The sequence below is a fragment of the Rhinolophus sinicus genome, chromosome 17, assembly GCF_057876585.1.
Source record: "Rhinolophus sinicus isolate RSI-liver-muscle chromosome 17, RSI-T2T, whole genome shotgun sequence".
NCBI classification, from domain to species: domain Eukaryota; kingdom Metazoa; phylum Chordata; class Mammalia; order Chiroptera; family Rhinolophidae; genus Rhinolophus; species Rhinolophus sinicus.
The window spans coordinates 59,308,569-59,330,862 of record NC_142517.1 but is presented as its reverse complement, the minus strand read 5'-3'; the positions used below and the strand labels follow the sequence as shown (position 1 = coordinate 59,330,862).

Genomic DNA, 22,294 nt, shown 5'->3' with positions numbered 1-22,294 from the left:
ATTCCCACCAACAGCGTATGAGGGTTCCTTTTTCTCCACAGCCTCTCCAACACTTGCTATTATTTGTCTTGTTGATGATAGCCATTCTAATAGGTGTGGTTTTGATTTCCATTTCCCTAATAGTGAAGTTGAACATTTTTCATATTATCTGTTGGCAGTTTGTATGTCTTATTGGGAGAAGTTTCTGTTCATGTCCTCTGCCCATTTTTAAATTGGATTGTTCGTCTTTTTGTTGAGTTCTGAATTCCTTATATATTTTGCATATTAGCCCCTTATTGGAGGAGTTGTTTGCAAATATCTTCTTCCATTCGATTGGTTGCCTCTTTGTTTTGTCAATGCTTTCTTTTGCTGTGCAGAAGCTTTTCAGTTTGCTCCAGTACGATTCATTTATTTTATCTTTTACTTCCCTTGCCTTTGAGGTCAGATTCATAAAATCCTCTTTGAACCCAAGGTCCCTAATTTCAGTACCTATGCTTTCTTCTATGCAGTTTATTGTTTCAGGTCTTATGTTTAGGTCTTTGATCCACTTTGAGTTAATTTTGGTACATGGTGACAGACTAGTTTCATTCTTTTTGCATGTAGCTTTCCAATTTTCCCACCACCATTTATTGAAGAGGATTTCTTTTCTCCATTGTATGTTTTAGCTCTTTTGTCGAAAATTATCTGTTCATATTTATGTGGGCTTATTTCTGGGTTTTGAATTCTATTTCATTGTTCTGCCAATACCATGCTGTTTTCATTACTGTCACTCTATAGTATAAATTGCAGTCAGGAAGTCTGATACCTCCAGCATTATTCTTTTTTTTTAGGATTGCTTTGGCTATTTGAGGTCTTTTGTGATTCCATACAAATCTGACGACTTTTTTTTGGTCCTATTTCTTTAAAAAACGCCATTGGAATTTTGATGGGGATTGCATTAAATCTGTATATTGCTTTGGGTAATATGGCCATTTTAACTATGTTGATTCTTCCAATCCATGAACACGGAACGTCTTTCCATCTTCTTAAATTTCTTTTAAAAATGTCTTATAGTTTTCAGTGTATAGGCCCTTCACATCCTTTACTTATTCCTAGATATTTTATTCTTTTGCAATTGCAAAAGGAATTGTTTTTATTCGTTTTTCTGAAATTTCACTGTTAGTATGTAGGAATGCAATGGATTTCTGTACATTGATTTTGTAGCCAGCAACTTTACTGTATTCATTTATTGTTTCTAATAGCTTTTTGGTAGAGTCTTTAGGGTTTTCTATATAAAGAATCATGCAAAAAGGGATAATTTAACTTCTTCATTCCCAATTCAGATGCCTTTTCTCTCTTTCACTTGCCTGATTGCTCTGGCTAGGACTTCTAATACTATGTTGAGTTATAGTAGTGATACCAGACAAACCTGTCTTGTTCCTGAATGTAGAGCAAATGGCTTCAGTTTTTCCACCGTCAATTATAATATGAGCTGAGGGTTTGTCACATATGGCCTTTACTATGTTAAGGTTATTTTCCTTCTATACCCATTTTATTGTTTTAATCATAAATGGATGTTGTATCTTGACAAATGCTTTTTCTGCATCGATTGATATGATCATATGGTTTTTATCTTTTATTTTATGTGGTGTATCACACTGATTGATATGCATATGTTGAACCATAGGGGGTTGAACCCCACTTGATCGTGATGTATAACCTTTTTAACGCATTGTTGTATTCGATTTGCTAGAATTTTGTTTAGGATTTTTGCATCTGTATTCATTAGATATTGGTCTGTAATTTTCTTTTTTTGTGTTATCCTTACTAGGTTTTGGTGTCTGGGTAATGTTGACCTCATAAAATGAGTTAGGAAGTATCACTTCTTTTTCAATTTGTTGGAAGAGTTTGAGGAGGACAGGTGTTAATTGTAGCTGTTTAATTTATTGTAACTTCCAGGGGAGATTTCAAAAAGTACTCCCCACACTGCCATTTCTGTGCTGTCCCTAACTGACATTTTATAGAATACTTGCACCAATAACAGCAGAATGTACATTCTTCTCAAGTACACGTGAAACATTCACCTAAATAGACCACATCTTTGGCTATAAAATAAACCGTAAGAAATATTTAAAAGACTAAAATCATACAAAGGATGTTCTCTATCCATAACAAAATTAAAATGCAATGAAATTACAGAAAGATAACTAGGAAATCCCCAAGTATTTGAGAATCAAATACAAACTTATAATTAATCCTTAGGTTAAAGAGGAAGCCACAAGGGAGATTAGAAAATATTTTTAATTGAATGACAATAAAATTAAAACAAAATATTTGTGGGATGTAATTAAAACAATATTTAGAGGGAAACTTAAAGTTTTAAATATGTATACTAGAAAAAAATCTCAAATTAAAGATCTAGGCTTCCATTTTAAGAAACTAGAAGAAGAGGAAATTAAACTCAAAGCAGAAGGAAATAATAAGGATAAGTCCATAAATTAATAGAAAATAGAAAAAATTAATAGAAAACGGAAAATAGAAAAATAATAGAGAAATATCAATGAAAACAAGACCTTATGAAATTAATCAAGGAAACCAAACTGATTCTTTGATCAATGCAATTCATAAACCTCTAAGCAGAATGACAGATAGGACAACAATTACCCATATCAATATCAATAAAACAGGAGATACCACTCTAGGCTTTACAGACTATGATACTGTGATTTATAATAAGATATATGTATTTGGTCTTTGTCCTACTTCTGGCACAGAGCTCCTAAAACCTTTGGAATTTTCTAAGTGATGAGATAGATAAGGTGTCTTTGTTACGTTAACGAGGTGACTTTAGGAAAGCACCTGAACATGGGGACCGGTTGCCAGTGGAGCCAACCATATGATGAGAGGGTTGGAACTTTCAGTGGTGTCCCCTGTCCCACCTCTGAGGAGAGAAGAGAGGCTGCAGATTGAGCTCAATCGCCAATGGTCAATGATTTAATCAATCATGTATGTAAGGAAGCCTCCATAAAACCCAAAAGGATGGGGTTTGGAGAGCTTCCAGGTTGGTGGACATGTAGGGATTTGGAGAGAGTGCTGTGCTTACAGAACATAGAAGCTCCATGCTTTTCTCCATACCTTGCCTTATGTATCTCTTTCAGCTGCCTATTCGTGAGTTATATCCTTTGATAATATACCAGCAATTTAGTAAGTAAAAACTTTTTGAGTTCTGTGAGCTGCTCTGCAAATTAATTGAACCTGGGGGGGGGGGGTAGTCATGGAAACCTCCAATCTATAGCCATTAGGTCAAAAGCCCAGGTGACAACCTGGACTTGAGATTGGTATCTGAAATGAGGAGGGTGGGGGAGGGCTGTAGGACTGAGCCCTTAACCTGTGGAATCTGATGCTACCGCTGGGTAGATAGTGCCAGAATTGACTTCAACTGTAGGACACCCAGCTGGTGTCAGATAGTTACTTGGAGGTATGTGGAAAGAAATCCACACATTAGAACTGGTACCAGAAAACATTCAAAAGATCAAAAGGAAATATTAAGAAAAACTATATGTCCATAAATTCGACTTCAATGAAATGAAATTATTTGAAAGATATAACTTCCAAAACACAATCAAGAAGAAACAGATAACCTGAATAATCCAATATTTGTCAAAGAAAATTAGTTCATAGTTTACAACTCTCCAATAATGAAAATTCCAGACTGAGATGGCTTCATTCCTGAATTCTACTAAAAATTTAAGGAAGAAACAATACTGCAAACACTTCCTGAAGTTAGAAGAGGAAGAAGTATTTTCCGACTCATTCTGAGGCCATAATGCCAAACCCAACAATGTTATTAAAGAAAAAAAAAAAGACCAATATCCCTCATGAATATATATGCAAAATCACACAAAAAAATATTAGCAAATCCAGCTGCCGCTGAGCCCGCAGCCACTGCCTCTGAGCAGATGATTGTGCTTCCTACGTATGCTGGATTTGGCAAATCTGCCAGGGACATCTTCACCAAGGGCTATTGGATTTGGCTTAATAAAACTCGATTTGAAAAGAAAATCTGAGCATGGACTGCAATTTCCAAGCTCAGGTTCAGCCAACAGTGAGACCACCAAAGCGCAGGCCGTCTGGAAACCAAGTTCAGATGGACTGAGTGCGGTCTGCCGTTTACAGAGAAACAGAACACGGACAACACAAGAGGCATGGAGATTACTGGGGAAGATCAGCTTGCATGACCGAAGCTGACTTTCGATGCATCCTTCACACCAAACACTGGGGCGGGGAGATGCTAAAATCAAGAAAAGGTACACGCGGGAGCACATAAACCTGAAGTGAGATGTGGATTTCAACATTCCAGGGCCCTCAATCTGGGGTGCTCTGGCTGGCCGGCTACCAGATGAATTTTGAGACTGCAAAGTCTCAAGTGATCCAGAGCAACTTTTCAATTGGCTACAAGACTGATGAATTCCAGCTTCACACTAATGTAAATGACAGGACAGAGTTTGGTGGCTCCATTTATCAGGTGAATGAGAAGTTAAAGACCACTGCTAATCTCGCCTGAACAGCAGGAAACAGTAACACTCACTTCGAAATAGCAGCCAAGTATCAGATGGACCCTGACGCCTGCTTCCCGGCTAAAGTGAACAACTCCAGCCTGGTATGTTTAGGATACACTCAGGCCCAAAGCCAGGTATCAGACTGATGCTGTCAGCTCAGCTGGATGGCAAGAATGTCACCGCTGACAGCCACAAGCTTGGTCTAGGACTGGAACTTCAAGCATAAACAAATACTGTACGATTCTTTAATTTTAAACTATTTTGCAGCATAGCTACTTTCAGAATTCAGTGTACCTTTTAATGTTGTATGTCTGGGATGCAAGTGTTGCTAAATATCATGTTAGACATCCACGTTAAAGATGATTCAGGTTTAGGCCGGCCCGGTGGCTCAGGCGGTTAGAGCTCCATGCTCCTAACTCCGAAGGCTGCCGGTTCGATTCCCACATGGGCCAGTGGGCTCTCAACCACAAGGTTGCCAGTTCGATTCCTCGACTCCTGCAAGGGATGGTGGGCAGCGCCCCCTGCAACTAAAATTGAACACAGCACCTTGAGCTGAGCTGCCGCTGAGCTCCCAGATGGCTCAGTTGGTTGGAGCGCATCCTCTCAACCACAAGGTTGCCGGTTCGACTCCCGCAAGGATGGTGGGCTGTGCCCCCTGCAACTAGCAACGGCAACTGGACCTGGAGCTGAGCTGTGCCCTCCACAACTAAGATTGAAAGGACAACAACTTGACTTGGAAAAAAATCCTGGAAGTACACACTGTTCCCCAATAAAGTCCTGTTCCCCTTCTCCAATAAAATCTTTTTTAAAAAAGATGATTCAGGTTTAAAGAGTTACTCTTTCAGGGATACAGAAGAAACCCAGTTCCAAAAAAGGTCCTTTCACATGTAGACTTGGGGGGAACTTGGTGGCCCCCTCTAGAGATGTTAGGTTTCTTTTTTATCCAGAAATGGCTGTAAGTGGAAGATGATGATTTGTAAACACTGTAAATTTGTATTGTGTAAATGAATGAAATTGTGACTTTGTGAGAATTGATTGAACCATGGTTTCCTACCCTAATTGAGAGGCTCACTGTTTGATGTGTGTAGAAACTCATCTGAAGGGACTTTTTTAGACAGATCTTCATGACCTGTTTCCACCCGTCCATCACCTCTTTTATACTAAAAGTCTTTCACACTAAAAGTCTGCAGAGTGTGGTAGTTGTTTCTTTTGTGCCATTTTGGGGTGGAGAAGGTGGATGTGATGAAGCCAATAATTTAGGACTTAATTCCCTCTCATGCTGTGGTTTTCTGCCCTTGCATCAGAGAATGAAATAGCTTCTAAAAGCTCCGGCTACAAGCTGGGAACAGTCTCTGTGACTGTAATCACATGGTGACAACATTTGGAACATAAATTAGATTTCTGTTTTGTTCTCACCACTCTGTTTATTTTTTAGCAGTTTAATGGGTACATTTTAGAGTCTTCCATTTTGTGTGGAATTAGTCTCTCCCTTTCAAGTGCTTAACATAAAACTTGAATAAAATATTGAAACCTCAAAAAAAATTAGCAGGGTGGCCAGATGGCTCAGTTGGTTAGAGTGCGGGCTCTTAACAACAAGGTTGCTGGGTTGATTCCCACATGGACCAGTGAACTGCACCCTCCACAATTAGATTGAAAATGGGTTGTGCTTGGAGCTGAGCCACCAATGGGCAACCAGTTGGCTCCATGGTTGGAGTGTGGTGCTCGTAACACTAAGGTCGCTGGTTCGAGTTCCCACATGGGCCCAGTGAGCTGCGCGCTCCACAACTAGATTGAAAACAACGACTTGAGTTGTAGCTGAGCTGTGCCCTCTGCAACTAGATTGAAAATAACAACTTGACTTGGAGCTGAGCTGTGCCCTCTGCAACTAGATTGAAAACAATGACTTGACTTGGAACTGAGCTGCGCCGTTCCCCACCCCCCCCAACTAGATTGATAAAACACCGACTTAACATCCTGGAAAAACACACTATTGCCCAATATCCCCAAATTTAAAAAAATTAGCAAATCAGTCCAACAAAATGTAAAAAGGGCAATGCATCATGACCAAGTGGGCTTTTATCTCAGGAATGCAAGGCTAGTTCATCATTCAAAAAAATCAATCAGTGTTAATTCACAATATGAACTCAGTAAAGAAGAAAAGATACTGGATTAAATCAATTGATGCAGAAAAAACATTTAATAAAATTGATCATACATTCATGATAAAAACTATTGGCAAACTAAGAATAGCAGATAATTTCCTTAACCTGATAAAGCATATCAACAAAACATCTACAACTAATATTCTTAATAGTGGAAAACTAAATGCTTTCCTTCTAAGATCAGGAACAATGCAAGGATGTCTACTGTCACCACTCTTATTCAACACCATATTGGAGTCAGTATAAGGCAATAGTAGCATTAAATATTTGTAATAAGCAAAAGATACATATTATAATCCCTAAAGCAAATATATCCATGTGCACATGCATGAGTGTACACATAGATGTGCATGGACACACACACACCACGAAAGGTTAAATATAAAGGGATGGAGAGAAATATATCATATAAGATCTAATTATAAGCAAGTTAAAATGGCTATATTAATATCAGACAAACTAGACTTCAAGGCAGGGAGTATTACCAGAATAAAGAAGGACATTTTTTGAGGCCGGCTCAGTGGCTCAGGTGGTTGGAGTGCTGTGCTCCTAATGCCCAGGTCGCTGGTTCGAGTCCCACATGGGCAGTGAGCTGCGCCCTTTGCAGCTAAGATAGTGAACAATGGCTCTCCCTGGAGCTGGGCTGCCGTGAGCAGCCACAGGTAGTTTGCGAGAGCTGCTGTGAGTGGGGAGCCTGGGGGAACGCAAGGCTCATAATACCAGCGTGTCCTACACACTGGACTGGACTGAGAAACAACGGCTTGAACTGGAGTGGGGGGAGGGAGCGGAAAAATGGGGGGGAAGTGACATTTTATAATGAAAAGTGATACAAGTAAACGGTTAATAAATCAGAAAGACATAATTATAAATATGAATTCACCTAACGACAAATTCAAAATCCATAAAGCAAAAACTGACAGAACCAACAGAAAAAAGACAAATGTACAGTCTTAGAGACTTTTAAGACCCTAACAATTAGACAAAAATTTGCAGGAATACAGAAATCTGCAGTACACCATCATCACCTCCCCTCACTGACATATAAGAAACCTACACTCCACAACTATAGAATATATATTCTTTACAAGTACACATGAAAAGTTAAACAGGATAGAGCATATGCTGAGGTATAAATAAAACAATCTCAGATTTCAAAGGGCTGAAATCTTACCAAAGATACTCTCCAAGTTAGAAATCATGAACAATAAGGTATCTAGAAAAGGACCAAATATTTAGAAAGTATATTTTAAACATTTTTAATGACCCATGGATCAAAGAAGAAATTACCAGGGAAATTAAAAACACTTTGAACTAAACAATAATTAAAATACAATGATCTGTGAAGTGCAGCTCAAGTTGTAGGTGCTTAGAGTGAACTTTAAATTTGAATGTTTATATTAGAAAGGAAAAAAGGCTCCAAAACAATGATTTAAGTTTCCATCTAACAGTATGAACAAAGCAAATCCACAATAGGTAGGAAGAGGAAATAATAAATAACAGAAAACAATGAAATACAAAACAATCATTAAAGAACATAAACAAAGCCAATAGTTGGTTATTTAAAATGATTAATAAAATTAACAAACCCCTAGCAAGACTGGACTAGAATAAAACAGAATAAACACCAATTACCACATTAGAAATGAATGAGTAGATATCACTAGAAAGTCTACAGACACCAAAAAGATAAAATTATTATGAACAACTTTATAGCAATACATTTAACAATTCAAATAATATAAAATCCTTGAAAAATACAAGTTACCAAGACTGACACAAGAGCAAACAGAAAATATAAATAGACTTGTATCAGAGAAATTGGATTTATCTGAACCTCCCTACACAGTGGTTACTTGGAACCAGAAGTAAAAACTGGGATTGACTATAAATGGGCACAAGGAATCTTTCTGGATCCCTTCTAAAAATGGTTGCATAACTCTGAAAATTTATTAAAAATCATTGAACTGGACACCGAAGCGGGTAAATTCTATGGTACAGTATATAAAATATAGCTCAATAAAAATATTTATTATAAAAACTCTCTACAAGAAAAACTCCAGGCCCAGATGGTTTCAGTCATGAATTATACCAAACATTTAAAGACATGATTTCAATTTTATAGAGACTCTTTTAGAAAATATAAGACGATGGAACACTTCTCAACTCACTATGTGAGTCTAGTATAATTGATATTAAAGGCTAACAAAAACTTGACTGAAAAAGAACATTACAAATCAGCATCGTTCATAACCAGATACACAAATCCTTAACAAATCTATCAGCAAATTAAATTCAGAGGTATATAAAAAGGATAATACATCATGACCAAGTAGGGTCCATACCAGAAATGCAAAGTTGATTTACTATTGGAAAATTTAATGTAATCTACAATAGTATAAACTGTATCATTCCATTAACGTAAACTAAGTTCTAGAACAGGCAAAACTAACATATTGTAAAATCTAAACCTAATGTTAAAAATAAAAAATTCAGAACAATAGTTGCCTGGGGTGGACGTGAGCCTGACTGGTACAGGACAGGAGGGAAATTTCTGGAGACATGGAATTGTTCTACATTGTAATAGGGTTGTGGGTTTTACATGGATGTACATGATTGCATCTGCTGCATTTCAATATATGTAAATCTTACCCCGAAAAACTTTCAAAAGTAACAATAACAAGTGGGAAGATGGGAAATGGGTGGAAGTATATGAAACAAGAATGACAGAGTATTAGTACATGTTGAAGCTGGGTGATGGGTCCATGGGAGTTCATTATACTCTTCTGTTTGGGGTTTTGTTTTAATTTATATAAAAGTAACAAAACTTAGAGGTTTTAATTAAGAACAAGTTAAATGAGTCAAGATGCTTTGTAGTTCCCCACCACCACCAAGAAAAGTCACTGTAATTTCCTGTAGCACTTAACAGAGGTGCAGTCACTAGCATGAGTATAATGAATAGTTCTTGCCTACATTTTGTATTCAGGTTAAGAGGACTTCCTATTACATATTCTGTCAAGAACTATAAAAATATATCAGGGATGAGAACGCTCAAGAACTTAATAGCTTGCTTTTAATATCTGAAAACTAGAACAAAATAGCTATTAAAGTCCCTTCTAGCACAGATATTTTGCAGATCTTTGAACTACTTTATCTTATTTTAATCTAAATTGGAAGAGAGAAGCATATGGCTTTGTGGGACTGTTTTTAAAAAGAATTCATCAGAGGGGTGGGGTATGATGTTTAAGGGTACCAACTTGCAACCAGTACAGAAGTAAGTCCAGGAGCTCTAATGTACAACATAGTGATTACAGACAACAATAATGTATTGTAAATTTAAAAGTTGCTAAAAGACTAAAAAAATAATTCAGCCAAAATGCAGTGTCATGACAAAGACTGTAATACTGCTACAAACCCCAAACAATATTTCGGCACACATGATTATGAACACTATGCACAAAAATTTTTGGAAATTACCACCAGAATGAGTGATCTTAGATTTCTGGGTTAAACTGAAAATTTCTACGTTAATATTTCTTGATAAAATAATAAGACAAATTGTAAAACCAATCACAACATGAAGCACTGCCCCAGGTACTCTGTCTCCTTTCCTCAAAGAATAGTGATTGGTGTGGGCCCTCCTCTGCGCGTATAAGGCAAACTTCATCTAAGGAACCTTACAATTTAACTACAAAGGCCTGGAAAATAAGCCAGCATCACATAGCGGTACTTGGTTAAGTGCCAGAAGAGAGTACAGATACTAAAACGTACTGTGAAATGGAAAGAACATTCTGTTGGGGTGGTTTCAGCAGGTTGCCTTGAGGCAAACAGACTGAAATAACTTAGGGAGAAAAATGGAGTGGGAAGGCGGTTGGCACTTCCACGGCAGAAAAGGGTAGAGCAAGCCATGTGATGAGTTAACTTGAAAATAAACCTGAATTTTGTCTCCACAGAACCCCCAATATCCCTCCAACGCCTTTCGTTCTCCTATTAATTCCTTTCCAAACTTTTAGATTAGTGGTTACCAAAGTGTGGTCCTTGAACAAGCAGCATCGCCCACCATCTAGAAACTTGAACTGCAAATTCTGGGACCCATCCCAGACCTAAGGAGTCAGAAAGTGGGAAAGTGGGCAATCTGTGTTTTAACAAGTCCGTCAGGTGATTCTGATAGATGCTCAAATTTGAAAACCGTTACTCTAGGACTAACTGCTACGCACAACCTTCGCACAGAAAAGTGCTGATGTTCTGAGTGCCTAACTCAGTCACTTGGCTGGTGCAGAAAGGGAGTTGATAGCAGGTCCCAGCCCTCTGAGTTGTCTCTGGCTCAGTTTCGCTTTCTCCTCCCGTACACCTTGTTCCAATCACTACACTACTCTCTATGCCATTGCCTCCCACATTACCCTCACAGGGCCCGCTCCCGCCCCTCCGTCGCCCTACCTCAGTGTCAGAGGGTACGTGGTGCCGGCAGGGAGGGGAACTGCCCAAGGAGACAGGAATAGATGTAGCGCTTGCGCGGAGCCCGCCCAACAGGAGGAAAACGCCTCGGACCCATAAAGAACCGCTCCAGCGCCACCGGCTTGTGCCGGGGCCTGGCCCGGAGGAACCCGTTCCACCACCCCACTCGGGCGCCATCTTTGGGCTGAGCGTCGTTACCATGGAGTACGTGACGCCTCCGCGCCCGGCGCCAGCCCCGCCCCTCGCTACTCCGGGCAGGTGGAGGAGCCAGCCGGTGAAAACATGCCTTTTGATTGGCTAGCGTCACCCGCAAGAAATTCACCGCGGAACAGACGTGCATCCCGTCTCATTGCACGACGCCAGCCAATAAAAGCCGTTTAGCGGCCCACGTGAGTTGGGTTGAGACTGTAGGTGTTGATGGTAATAGGACGGTGGTTATGTGGGTGTCTTTACTGAGGCGGTTTTTCAGTATTTAATTCACCTAGTAACCGAAAAGCTTATGCACCCACTAAGTGCCACGTAGTTTAGACAAACAGTTGCAGAATATTTTATGGTTCAGCCTGTGTGTATGTAGTGAATGGAATATAATTCTTTTTTAATTCTTAGGAGTCACCAATTTTAGGCCCATTTCGTGTCATTTCCTATAAATTCAACTGTGTCCTTTACTGTTCAACCCTATCCCTGAATTTACTTAATCAAGAATTGCAACTGCATTAACTCAGACTGGGTGGCTCTTTTCCATTAAGGAAACTACCTTCAAATCTGATGAACAAAAAATTTGAAATCAGGACAAATCGCCCTGTGGCCCACGAAACAAAGAATTAAAACTAGGCACTGGAAGCACTTAAACTGGAAGTCATTCAACATGGATACTGTAAATTACTAGGAAGGATGAGGGTAGGAAAGCAGAGAAAATCCCCAAGAATCTGTATTTCATTGGCAAAGATCAGGTACTCAAATACATAGGCAGGGCACTTTACAAGATTCATCAGAGTGTCTATCGTCCCACAACTGGTAGAAATTGAGATTCCAAACCAAATTCACCCCTTTCAGAACATGTGCTCTATCCACAGGAACACAAAGAAATTCAAGGTTGTGAACAAAAACCACCAGTCCTCTTCAAATTTCTAGTTGTTTAACAGTAGTATCATGCTAGGGAGAGGCTGTTTTGGTGGTCTAGCATACAAGTTACTAGCCATTCAAGATCATTTCTGTGAAATATGGGATTCATCCAATGGTTAACTTTGGCTTAAGTACTGAGCAAACCTCTTCATGGGAGAAAAGCGTTATGCACCTTCTCATTTACAAATACTGCATTACATCAATGGAAAAGACTGATTTGCAAGCAAGGCTTGTCACTGCATTTACTCTTTACCCTAAGAATTCTCAGCTTTCTCTTCCCTGCTTTGCTCAAAATGCCCATTTGTTTTGTTTACCCACCCCCATTGCTCTCCTACCATCATCTATCCCCCTCACAATAGGACACATTCACTTGACTCCTACAAAGATGACAGGCATTGCGATTTCCTGTCTGTATGACTAATCCAGACCTCACTATCCATCTGCCTTCCTGGACATGATCAAGCTGAGTTCTTCAAACTCAACACCCATTCGCTGAAACACACACACACACATACATCTCCTGGTTCCCCAACTCTGCAAATACACACATACATCTCTCCTGGTTCCCCAACTTTGCAAATGCACTATTACCTACCCAGAAACCAAAGCTGGTAAAGTTACCTTTCAAGACTCCTCTCCACTTGGTTTTAAAATTGTTAATGTTTATGGAGCCTGCCATTTCAATGCTCAAAAATTGCATTTAAGACTGCAAACCCTACCTGGTTTTCCCTTCCTTCAGTTTATGTGGGGTTACCACTGGGTTTTGTAAAATATGAATCTGGTCAACCCTATGTAGTTCTTCAATGACACATAAGAGACTAGTTCAGTCCTCAGAGCAGTATAATTTAGCATCTTAGTTTTCTATACTTTCCAATTATTCCTAATAGGTTTGTCACATTACATCAGTTGAATTCCTTAAATGCTTTCTTTCACCTAAAACCTGTACCATTTCCTTTTTCTGAAATGCCTCCCCAAGCACTTTATCCCTGATCACCCCAAAAGTACTGATGTATCAGTCACATGACACAACATAGGTACTTTCAGTTTATACTGTTTGAGGGGGAACTTATCTTACTGGAGTAACTGAAATTGGCACTTCCTGCTCTTGACCTGATTATTCCATTTCCTTATGGTTCTAATAAACTCATTCTAACTTTGTGGTGGCCATGAAATGCACTGCTTAGATCTGGTGAAGAGCGTAACTGACCAATGGCCTGAATCTGCTTCTCCTCACCGTATTTGCCTTGAAGCCACACTTCCCAAGGGCTGCTGCAGCAGCCGTACAAATACAAGCCCACTGCTGTGAAACCTGAGACTCTTCCTACAGCAACTTGGCTTGAGGACCACCACTGGACTAATGAGCAAACCTTTCTTAGAAATGCCATGTGCTTAGTCCCCAATCCTTTCCTACATCCTCTTCAAAAGTTTTTCTCACACATTCCACCAATACTTTTAGCATGCTACCTGCTTGACAACCCAAATATAATAAAAAACTCTTAAAGCTGGGACTCAGTTTGGCAAGCTCCGTTTCCTGTTTCAATGGAACACCAAGATTTTACTGAAAGGACTAGCTGCAACTGCAACAATCTACAACATACTGCAAATTGATACCTTGGTTCAAACTTTTTTCAACACTGAGATTTAAAATATTCTACAGCTTTGCTTAATTTCTTTTGTATTACGCTAAAATCTTAATCCTGAATTGCTACATTAAAACATGAAGCCAAGTAAAACTAGACCATCTAGGCAATCCTAACCCTCCCCCACCCAATTACTTTTTCTGAACCATGTGGCATTAACATTTTCAACTTACACATTATTCGCACTCAAGTGTTATATACTAGAATGCTTTGTCCCATTACAAATCCCAAGGCTATGTCACCCCTGCCTATCCAACAAGCTGCCCAATACCATCAATATAATCTCCATTCAAATTTCTCCCAACTACCATTTTAAGTCACAAGTTTCCCAACCTAGAAGATAAAATCTTAAGTTTCTTTCACTGAGTTTCAATCTACTGAGGCAGTTACCAGTACATTTAATAAACTACAGTACCAAAGTTGAAACAAACCGTATGTGGAAGTTAGAGATGCATTTTGATGTGCAAATCTGGAAAAATATCATGGTAATATATCTGTACTGGCTAAAATTGATGGCTTCTCAACTTGGAATATGCGGTGTCTCCATTTGTCCAAGAGCTTGTCAGAGGCTAGGTTTAAGTGCTCCATCACTATAAACCTTTCAAGGTACTTCTTTCTACTGCCCCCTCTCCTTTAACAAACTCACATCCTATCCCATTGTCTAAATCTCTGTAATCATCATTACATATAGCCCTTTGACTTCCTTGAATACTTTGAAAATGCCTGACAACCACCATCATTTAAGTACATAACAAGTGAATTTAGGACAAAGTGATTTTAAAGCCATTTAACAAAAATACAAGAGAACAAATGCACTTTATTTACTTTTCAATAAGTTTAAATCCTTGAGGGGTACAGCATCTGGGGGGAAAAAGAACACAATGCCATTAGATGCATGTTACATACAAATTTACCAATGTTACTAAATACCGCAATACGGATAAATCCCATTATTCATCTCTGAAATGCATCCAATGACAACTTACATCCCGGTGGGGAGGGAACCAAGTTTTTATAGCCTTCAGTTTCTAGGTGAACACACTTTGATTAAGAACAAATATGGGAGCACTGAAAGTCCATTTAATTTTGCTACTTCTAATGACAGTGTAAAAAACTTCCTGATGAGACAACTCAACTGCTTAGCAGGGTTCAAAAGAACCCTGTGATCCCAACACTATGGCCACATCTATTAAAAATGGAGCCTAACTAAAGAAAACAGGAGCTATTTTAGGAAAATCATGAGATCTGGATTCAAAGACTTGGGCCCAAATCCTGGGACCCAAAAACATGAGCATCAGTTTTCTTCTACAAAATAAGGCTAATAACACCTACTCTAACGAGACTGTCATGATGAAAAGATGGGAAAAATACTAAGAATTATGCCAAGGGGCAGCCAGATAGCTCAGTTGGTTAGAGCATGAGCTCCAAGCAACAGGGTTGCAGGTTCAATTCCCACATGGGCCAGTGAGCTGCGCCCTCCACAACTAGAATGAAGACAACGAGCTGCCACTGAGCTCTTGGACAGCTGGATGGCTGTTGGTAAGAGCGCATGCTCTCAACAACACAGCTGCGGTTCGTGGGATGGTGGGCTGTGTCCCCCTCCCCCACAACTAGATTGAAAATGTCAACTGGACTTGGAGCTGAGCTGTGCCCTCCACAACTAAGATTGAAAGGACAACAACGTGACTTGGAGCTGATGGGTCCTGGGGAAAAACACACTGTTCCCCAATAAAGTCCTATTCCCCTTCCTCAGTAAAATCTTTAAAAAAGGGAGGGGGGCTCTAGAAGAGGGTAAACAGGGTCTAATATATGGTGATGAAAAGAGAACTGACTCTGGGTAGTAAACACACAATGTGAGATATAGATAATGTATTACAAAATTGTACACTTGAAATCTATATACCTTTACTAACTACTGTCACCCCAATAAACTTTAATTTAAAAATAAAATTATGCCAGGAAAAGGTAAGTTGAATTTTTATTTTCCAGCAATTACTTCAGTGTCCAATAAATATCTTTGCCAGAAAAATGTTCATTTAAATGCTGTCCCCCGCCCCCGCAGCTTTAGCAAAATCTGAAATCTAGGCACAATCCACTTGCACATTTTGCCTTCACTTTCCTTCTAATGCCAAGATCTGATGTTCTACAATACATTTTACACAGTAGCCACGAATTTTGTAGCATAATTAATGATATTTTATAATCACAATAGTTTTTAGAGGTCAATGCCCAACGCCTTGAGCTTAGTTTGACTCAACAGGGTGTCATATTGCTAATAATTGGACTTACTACACGGATTCTGTGTCCTATGGCTTTAGCAGGAAGGTTGCTTCGGAATTTGGCACGAACCATACCACTGTTTCCATGAGCACGAGTTACCTTTCCCCAGATTACTCTGGTTTTGTTCGGTTTGCCACCAGGAGTCACTGTGTTACTGATTTTAAAAGGGAATAAAAAAGGAATGAGAACTCAGGCAATCACTACAGTGTGGTACAAATTCAAAGTGACATCTAGACAGTGGCTCTTGAGCCTAGTTAACCACTTAGTGACCTGAGAAACTTAAAAAAAAGGAAAAAAGCCTGGGCCATCATTCATTCAACAAATACTTGAGTATCTATTATATGCCACTTTTATAAATGTAACTTTTAAAAATTTTGTAAAATAGAGCCATTTACAAAACAAAACTTTCAGAGGATAACTAAGTAAATATAGCCTTCAGTTATATGTTAAGTAAAATGTATAGATTGTCAGATGGTAATAGCTGCAATATTTTTAAAAAAAATCAATGGGAAACAAGAAGTTTGAGAATATTTGTGTTTGCAAATTTTAAATAGCCAAGGAAGGCCTCACTGAGAAGGTAACACTGGAGCAAAGACTGGAAGATAAGGGAACGGCCTGTGTTTAAAACCTGTGGTTTATGTCCCTGGCTTGTGAAAAGGCTGTAAATAGATATCAAGAGTTAAATCCTAGCAGGATTAAGAGTAGAAATTGGGAGCCTTGAATGCATAAGATCTGTAATGACTTTGGCTTTTACTAAATGAGATGAGGAGCAGTTGGGAGTTTGAGCAATGTAGAGATGACCTGACTTATAATTTTAAAGGGCTCTGGCTGTAGGAGGAAAAGGGGGCAAAGATGAAGGCAAGTCCCCAGAGATTTTAATTGGTCTGGAATGGGTTTAAGAACCAATGCTCTAGAAACAACATCTTTAAGTATGCACATAAGACATAATTTCAAGGAATCAACAAAATGAATTAAGGAACATGTAAAGTACTCTATAAAATTTTTAAATAATACAAGGAGTTAGCTCCTTTCTTGAAACAATTAACAGCTGTACCCAACATCATCCACAAAATAACATCCTTCTATAACCTCCCATCCCATAAAGTTCCTTAAAATCCCAAAGTAGAAGGCACAACAGTACCAATTACTTTACCAACATCTTTTTATTCTTCTTTGAATAGGAAAATGAAACAGATCAAGTAAAAATGCAAAAAGTATAATACTATAAACTTACTTCTTTGCCTTGTATACATACGCACATCTCTTGCCTAGATAGAATTCAGTTTCATCTCGAGCATAAACACCTTCAATTTTAAGAAGAGCTGTGTGCTCTCTCTGGTTCCGGAGACCCCGCTTATAGCCAGCAAAAATGGCTTTGGACCACAGCCTAAAACACACAAAGTATATATTAACCATAAGCTGTTGTTAATATCTCGTTTAAGTTCAAACGTCCAGTATAATAGGACTTGTAATGACCCTCACGCAGTTATCTCGTTTTTTCCCCACTAGTTTTAAACTCGCATTTAGATTCATGCTGAACAAAAAACTTCGAGTACAAAACAATGAAAAGCAGTACCTTCCAGACATGTTTGTCGTTTTAGAAGTCCTGTTCCCAGCAGGCCTTAAAATAAAAAGAAATCAATTTAAAATCTCGTAACGCATGCTCCCCGGCTGGTCCCCTCTCGTCTCTTAAACCTGTTACGCAAATTCCTTTTTGATCGGCATTTCACGCTGAGTGTGGAAACGTAACTATGCCATAAATACATGAAGCCGGACAGTCTGGCAAGACAGCCCAACCCCAAATAATGCCTAATAGCTAAGCAAACTTGAAAAGAAGTATCAAGACTCTACACTAAAACAACCCCTAGAAACTCCAAAATAAGTCCTAAGAAAATTCATGCCATGATCAGAAGGAAGATCAAGGAGTCAGAGAAGCACGCAGAGAACAACTCTTTAGCAATGAATGGGAAAGAGAAGCGAAGGAAAGAAACTGTAAGCAAGCAAAAGCCAAGACTGGAATGGGAGCAACAGGAAAAAATCCATCCTAAAAGAGCCACTGCCTCAAAAAGGTAAATGCAGACGAAGTGCATGTTTCACTCCGTTACGGCCCAGGAGAAGCAACTCTGATTACGGGAGCGCTCGCTCTCCGGACGTCAGGGGACCAGCACCATCAGTCCAATATCTCCTCCATCCTGTCCTCCCTATTGCTGGAATCCATAGAAATCAGTGGCTGGCAGTGCCTCCGAGCCGCAACCGTGCCTCAGTGACATATGTGATTGAACGCACTCCAGTTATTTACCCCCAAATTTCAGCAGCAAGAACTCCACTCACCTCCCCAGGCGCCAAGATGGCGGAAAAAGGAAGGCGAGGCCCCGCCGCGTAGCCTTGTGGGAAAAATACCTTCACTTCGCCTCCAGTTTAGGCATCTTCCGCGACCGCCAAAAAAAAGCCTCAGAAATCGTCTTCTGACTGAAACAAGCCACATTTAAGAACACTCTTACAATTCTTCCCTTAAGTCCTTCCATCTTTGCAAGCTGCAACATGTATTATTTTTTTAAAATAGAGGAAGGCAAAGTAGTAGCCAACTAAAAGAGAAGCAAGAAGTCCCTGAAAACTGACCGTTGCCATAGAAACACCTTAGCGTGGTTCCTGTGAGCGCCGGTTGTAGGTGGAAAAAGTGAAGCCGGACTGGAGGACATAGCCCGGCTTCAGGTACCCCAGATTTGATTCGCCAATGTAGGGGTAGCTTTCCCTCTTACTAGACAGGAGTAGGCCAACGGAGACTCTCGGATCCTATCCTGGAAGAGAAAGGCCGGGAGCACGAAGGCAGGAGGAGCCCTTCTCTTTACCTTCCCCGCCGCCCCCGTGCCCCCTTACTCCTCCCCTCCTCCCACTCCTTTATCTCTTTCCAGAAATGACTTACATTCTTACCTCCATCCTTTGATTTGACCCCGAGGGTGAGGAGGACTGCTCTGAAAAGACCTTACTCCCTGTTAGGGGAATAAGGTAAACTGCCAGGCTAACGGTCTGGGCGCCCAGCACCATGCCCACACGCTCATGTCTTCAGTAATTACTTGTAGACTAGCATGAGATAGGTTAATGGACGTCAGATATTTTTATTTCCTAATTGTTGCACATTTATTTGGGTTACCCTATGAATTCATTCATTTATTCAACAGTTTATTGAGTGACTCCTATATACCAAGTTTTGTTCTTGATTCGGAGGACACTGAACAAAAACAACAGAACTTTACCCTCGTAGAACTTACATCCTAGTAGGGGGGAGCAAGACAATAAGCAAGTAAAATGTATGGCACATTAGAAGGTGATGTGAGAAACATTCTCTGAGAAAAATTAAGCTCGGAGGACTGCAAAGGAGGCTTTTACTCTGTGATGGGAAGCCATTTGAGAGTTCTGTATGGAGGAGCTACTCAATCTGACTTCCATTTTAACAGGGTCACTGTGTTGAGACTGAAGGGAAATAAGGGCACCATCTGGGAGGTCGATTCGGAAGCTATTGTGATGATCCTAATGAGAGATTATGGCATGGAGACAGAAGTGATGAGTACTGGAATTCTGAATATATTTTGACTGTAACACTGACAGGATCTGCTGATAGATGAGGAATGAGAGAGAGAAAGGATGACTCCGAAGTTTCATAAAATCGGTGTATATAAATCATTTAAAATTAGATCGTCTCATAAATACATCAAGATAGAATTTATGTACCTTTATAGCCCACTCTCCCTATCCAGTTTTCTCTGTCCCTGAACTATACCAGAAATCCCAATATTAGAGAATGTACTCACAATCTCAACTGTTAAATGCACTGTTATAGAAATCCAAAGATAAGTACTCCTGAGAGGAATAACACATTGAATTTTATCCCTTTGTTCATTCATTCATCCATTCTACACATACTTATTGAGAATAGTGCCTGAAACTTAAGATACAATAGCGAGCATTGTCATGGTTCCTGATTTCATGGAACTTAACAGTCTAGTGGGGGAAATTGACATAAACATTACAAATTATGCAGGAAAGTAAGAGTGCAATGAGTGCTTGAACAGAGAGATCCTGAGCCAGCCTAATGAGTCAGGGAAAGTGTCACTTGGCAGAAGTGTCATTTAAGACATTTTCCAAACTGGAGGTTATGGTGCATTAGATCATGGTTATAAAACTTTCTAAGCAAAACATGATAGAATTGAAAATATCAGAACATATCACATGTTATAAATTGTTTTATGAAACTTGTTATTTGTATGTATGTATATTTATATCTATACATACATATGTATATATCTATATATATAAATATATGTGTATATATATGTGTGTGTGTATATATATATATACTACATATAAAAATGTATGCATGTCATTGTATCAGTTAGTGTTGCCCTGGAAGGAAACAGTTGGCAGAGCTGAGGAGAATTTAATAAGGAGTCTGCTTACAAAAGTATAAGCAGGAGTGAAACTATAAGGGATGATGCCGTTTCCAGGCACATGGGAAAGAAGTTACCTGAACTCCCAAGAGAGAGCAATATGGAGAGGATTTCCTGACAGAACCCATGCATGGCCTTTGACACAGAAACATTGCCAACCACTGGTGATCTGGCAGGGAGGGAACTGGGGGAATAAACACCTAACCTCACAATCCTACACTTTGGATCTTTTTTGGAATCTCCCATTGATGCACTCCATATGGATCAGTCCCTCACGGCACAGAAAATGGTGGAGATTGGATCTAGAGGAGCACATAGCAGATACCTAGCAAAATGCCACTGATTTAAGCTGCTACCTGATGGATCAGTGGGACTTTACAAGGTAAAGAAGGGAGAGGAAAAGTTCCAATTAAAGGAATAACATATGCAGAAACTCTGAGTTGAAAGGGAGCATGATTCAGTTTTGACCAAGAACTGCAGGGCAATTAAAAGCTTTATTTGGGGGTCTTTTTTAGGAATTGCAATCCAGGAGAGACAGATTTTGTTGGAAACCCCAACTGTGTTCTGAGGGAGAAAGAAAGGGACAGAGTTTGTAAAAACAGAAAAAGGGGGGCTCCCAGAGGGATTACACAAATTGTTTTGAAAGAGCTGTGATTGGTACTGGCAAAATGAAGGAGGAAGCAGGAATGATTCCTGGGTTTCTAGTGTTGAAGAATGAGAAGCTAGAACAGCACAAAAGCACTGGATACTACGTAAGCATAGCCCTGTCTTACCTATGTGAAGCATATTGACCTATGCCCCAAGCCGAAAAACTGTTAACACAACAAAAGAACAAAACCTTCTTAACACCATGCTACTTCCTAAGACTGTCCTGGAACCAGAAAATTTGGCTAGTTTGGAGTATGTTTTTCTCAGTTTATTACATAAAGATTGTTTTATATGTTTGAATTTTTGCATGTGAGATTTTTGTTGTGTGAGGCATATTTGCACCACCCCTCTCAGGATCACTTTATTGTGAACAAAATCACACTGGAAACTCACCATTCATTACTCATTCAGTATAGAGCAAAATTCTCCATAGAGAATTTAAAACTCTTTTAAGCAGAAAGGACTTTGGTTTACCAAGAAGGGGGAACATCTTGATAACTGTATTAAACTGATTTTCCAGATAAATACAGTTTTTCTAACTGCAATATCAAGTGTTCTAAGTCCAGGTGGAATAAATTCTGTTATGTGACCGATCAGGGAAATTGAGTGATCTAATTAAATATTTTAGTAATCAATAACAAAAAAGTAAATCCACTATGTAGAGATTACCAATTAAAAATCAGAATACAATAAAAAATATGAAAACCATGGATATTAATTTACCTTAAGAATAGACTCAAAGATTGCATTTTTCTGCCAATAATTAAGCTAGTGACTAACAGACCTGCACCACATGATGGTTCTTCTTTCTCTAGGATTTCTATAATAAGCAAAAAGAAGGGATAAGCTACAGCTCTTGTAATTCTTTAATTTTCTCTGAATGAAAGGGCATAGAAATAACTTAAATGTTATTCAACACTCCCTTAAACAAATTTCAATGTTTTCTTCCCATTTTAGGTGTCTGCATTTTTGTGAGATTATAAATATACCATGGAAGTTAACAAAACTAACTCAAGAAGAATGGAAGA

At 39.2% G+C, this 22,294-nt stretch overlaps 3 protein-coding genes and 1 pseudogene across 9 annotated transcripts in view; 2 read left to right on the top strand and 2 right to left on the bottom strand.

Moving 5' to 3' along the window:
• LMLN (leishmanolysin like peptidase) overlaps positions 1 to 11,448 on the bottom strand; it is a 72,020-nt gene extending 60,572 nt beyond the window's left edge. Inside the window, exon 1 of one of the 5 annotated variants that reach the window (XR_016019553.1) lies at positions 11,114 to 11,448. Coding sequence is in view for 2 of the 5 variants with exons in the window: in XM_074330513.2 (XP_074186614.1) it covers positions 11,114 to 11,332 (219 nt within the window). In the remaining 3 variants the exon portion in view is untranslated. The remainder of the gene's footprint in view (positions 1 to 11,113) is intronic. The other 4 variants (XR_016019552.1, XR_016019554.1, XM_074330513.2 and 1 more) reach the window with 4 other exon arrangements.
• On the top strand, positions 3,918 to 5,649 carry LOC109443370 (non-selective voltage-gated ion channel VDAC1 pseudogene; annotated as a pseudogene).
• A 3,242-nt stretch (positions 11,449 to 14,690) lies between the features above and the next one.
• On the bottom strand, positions 14,691 to 18,612 carry RPL35A (ribosomal protein L35a). Its single transcript, XM_019723687.3, has 5 exons — positions 18,505 to 18,612; positions 17,750 to 17,794; positions 17,408 to 17,560; positions 16,183 to 16,327; positions 14,691 to 14,754 (listed from the first exon to the last, which is right to left on the bottom strand). Exons 2-5 carry the CDS (start codon positions 17,758 to 17,760, stop codon positions 14,731 to 14,733), a joined length of 333 nt encoding a protein of 110 aa, XP_019579246.1. The 5' UTR covers positions 17,761 to 17,794; positions 18,505 to 18,612; the 3' UTR covers positions 14,691 to 14,730.
• A 175-nt stretch (positions 18,613 to 18,787) lies between these two features.
• DRC9 (dynein regulatory complex subunit 9) overlaps positions 18,788 to 22,294 on the top strand; it is a 38,553-nt gene continuing 35,046 nt past the window's right edge. For all 3 annotated transcript variants that reach the window (XM_074330526.2, XM_074330532.2, XM_019723669.3), the window contains exons 1-2: positions 18,788 to 18,885; positions 22,224 to 22,294. In XM_074330526.2, the coding sequence (XP_074186627.2) occupies positions 22,257 to 22,294 (38 nt within the window). In that variant the 5' untranslated portion in view covers positions 18,788 to 18,885; positions 22,224 to 22,256. The remainder of the gene's footprint in view (positions 18,886 to 22,223) is intronic.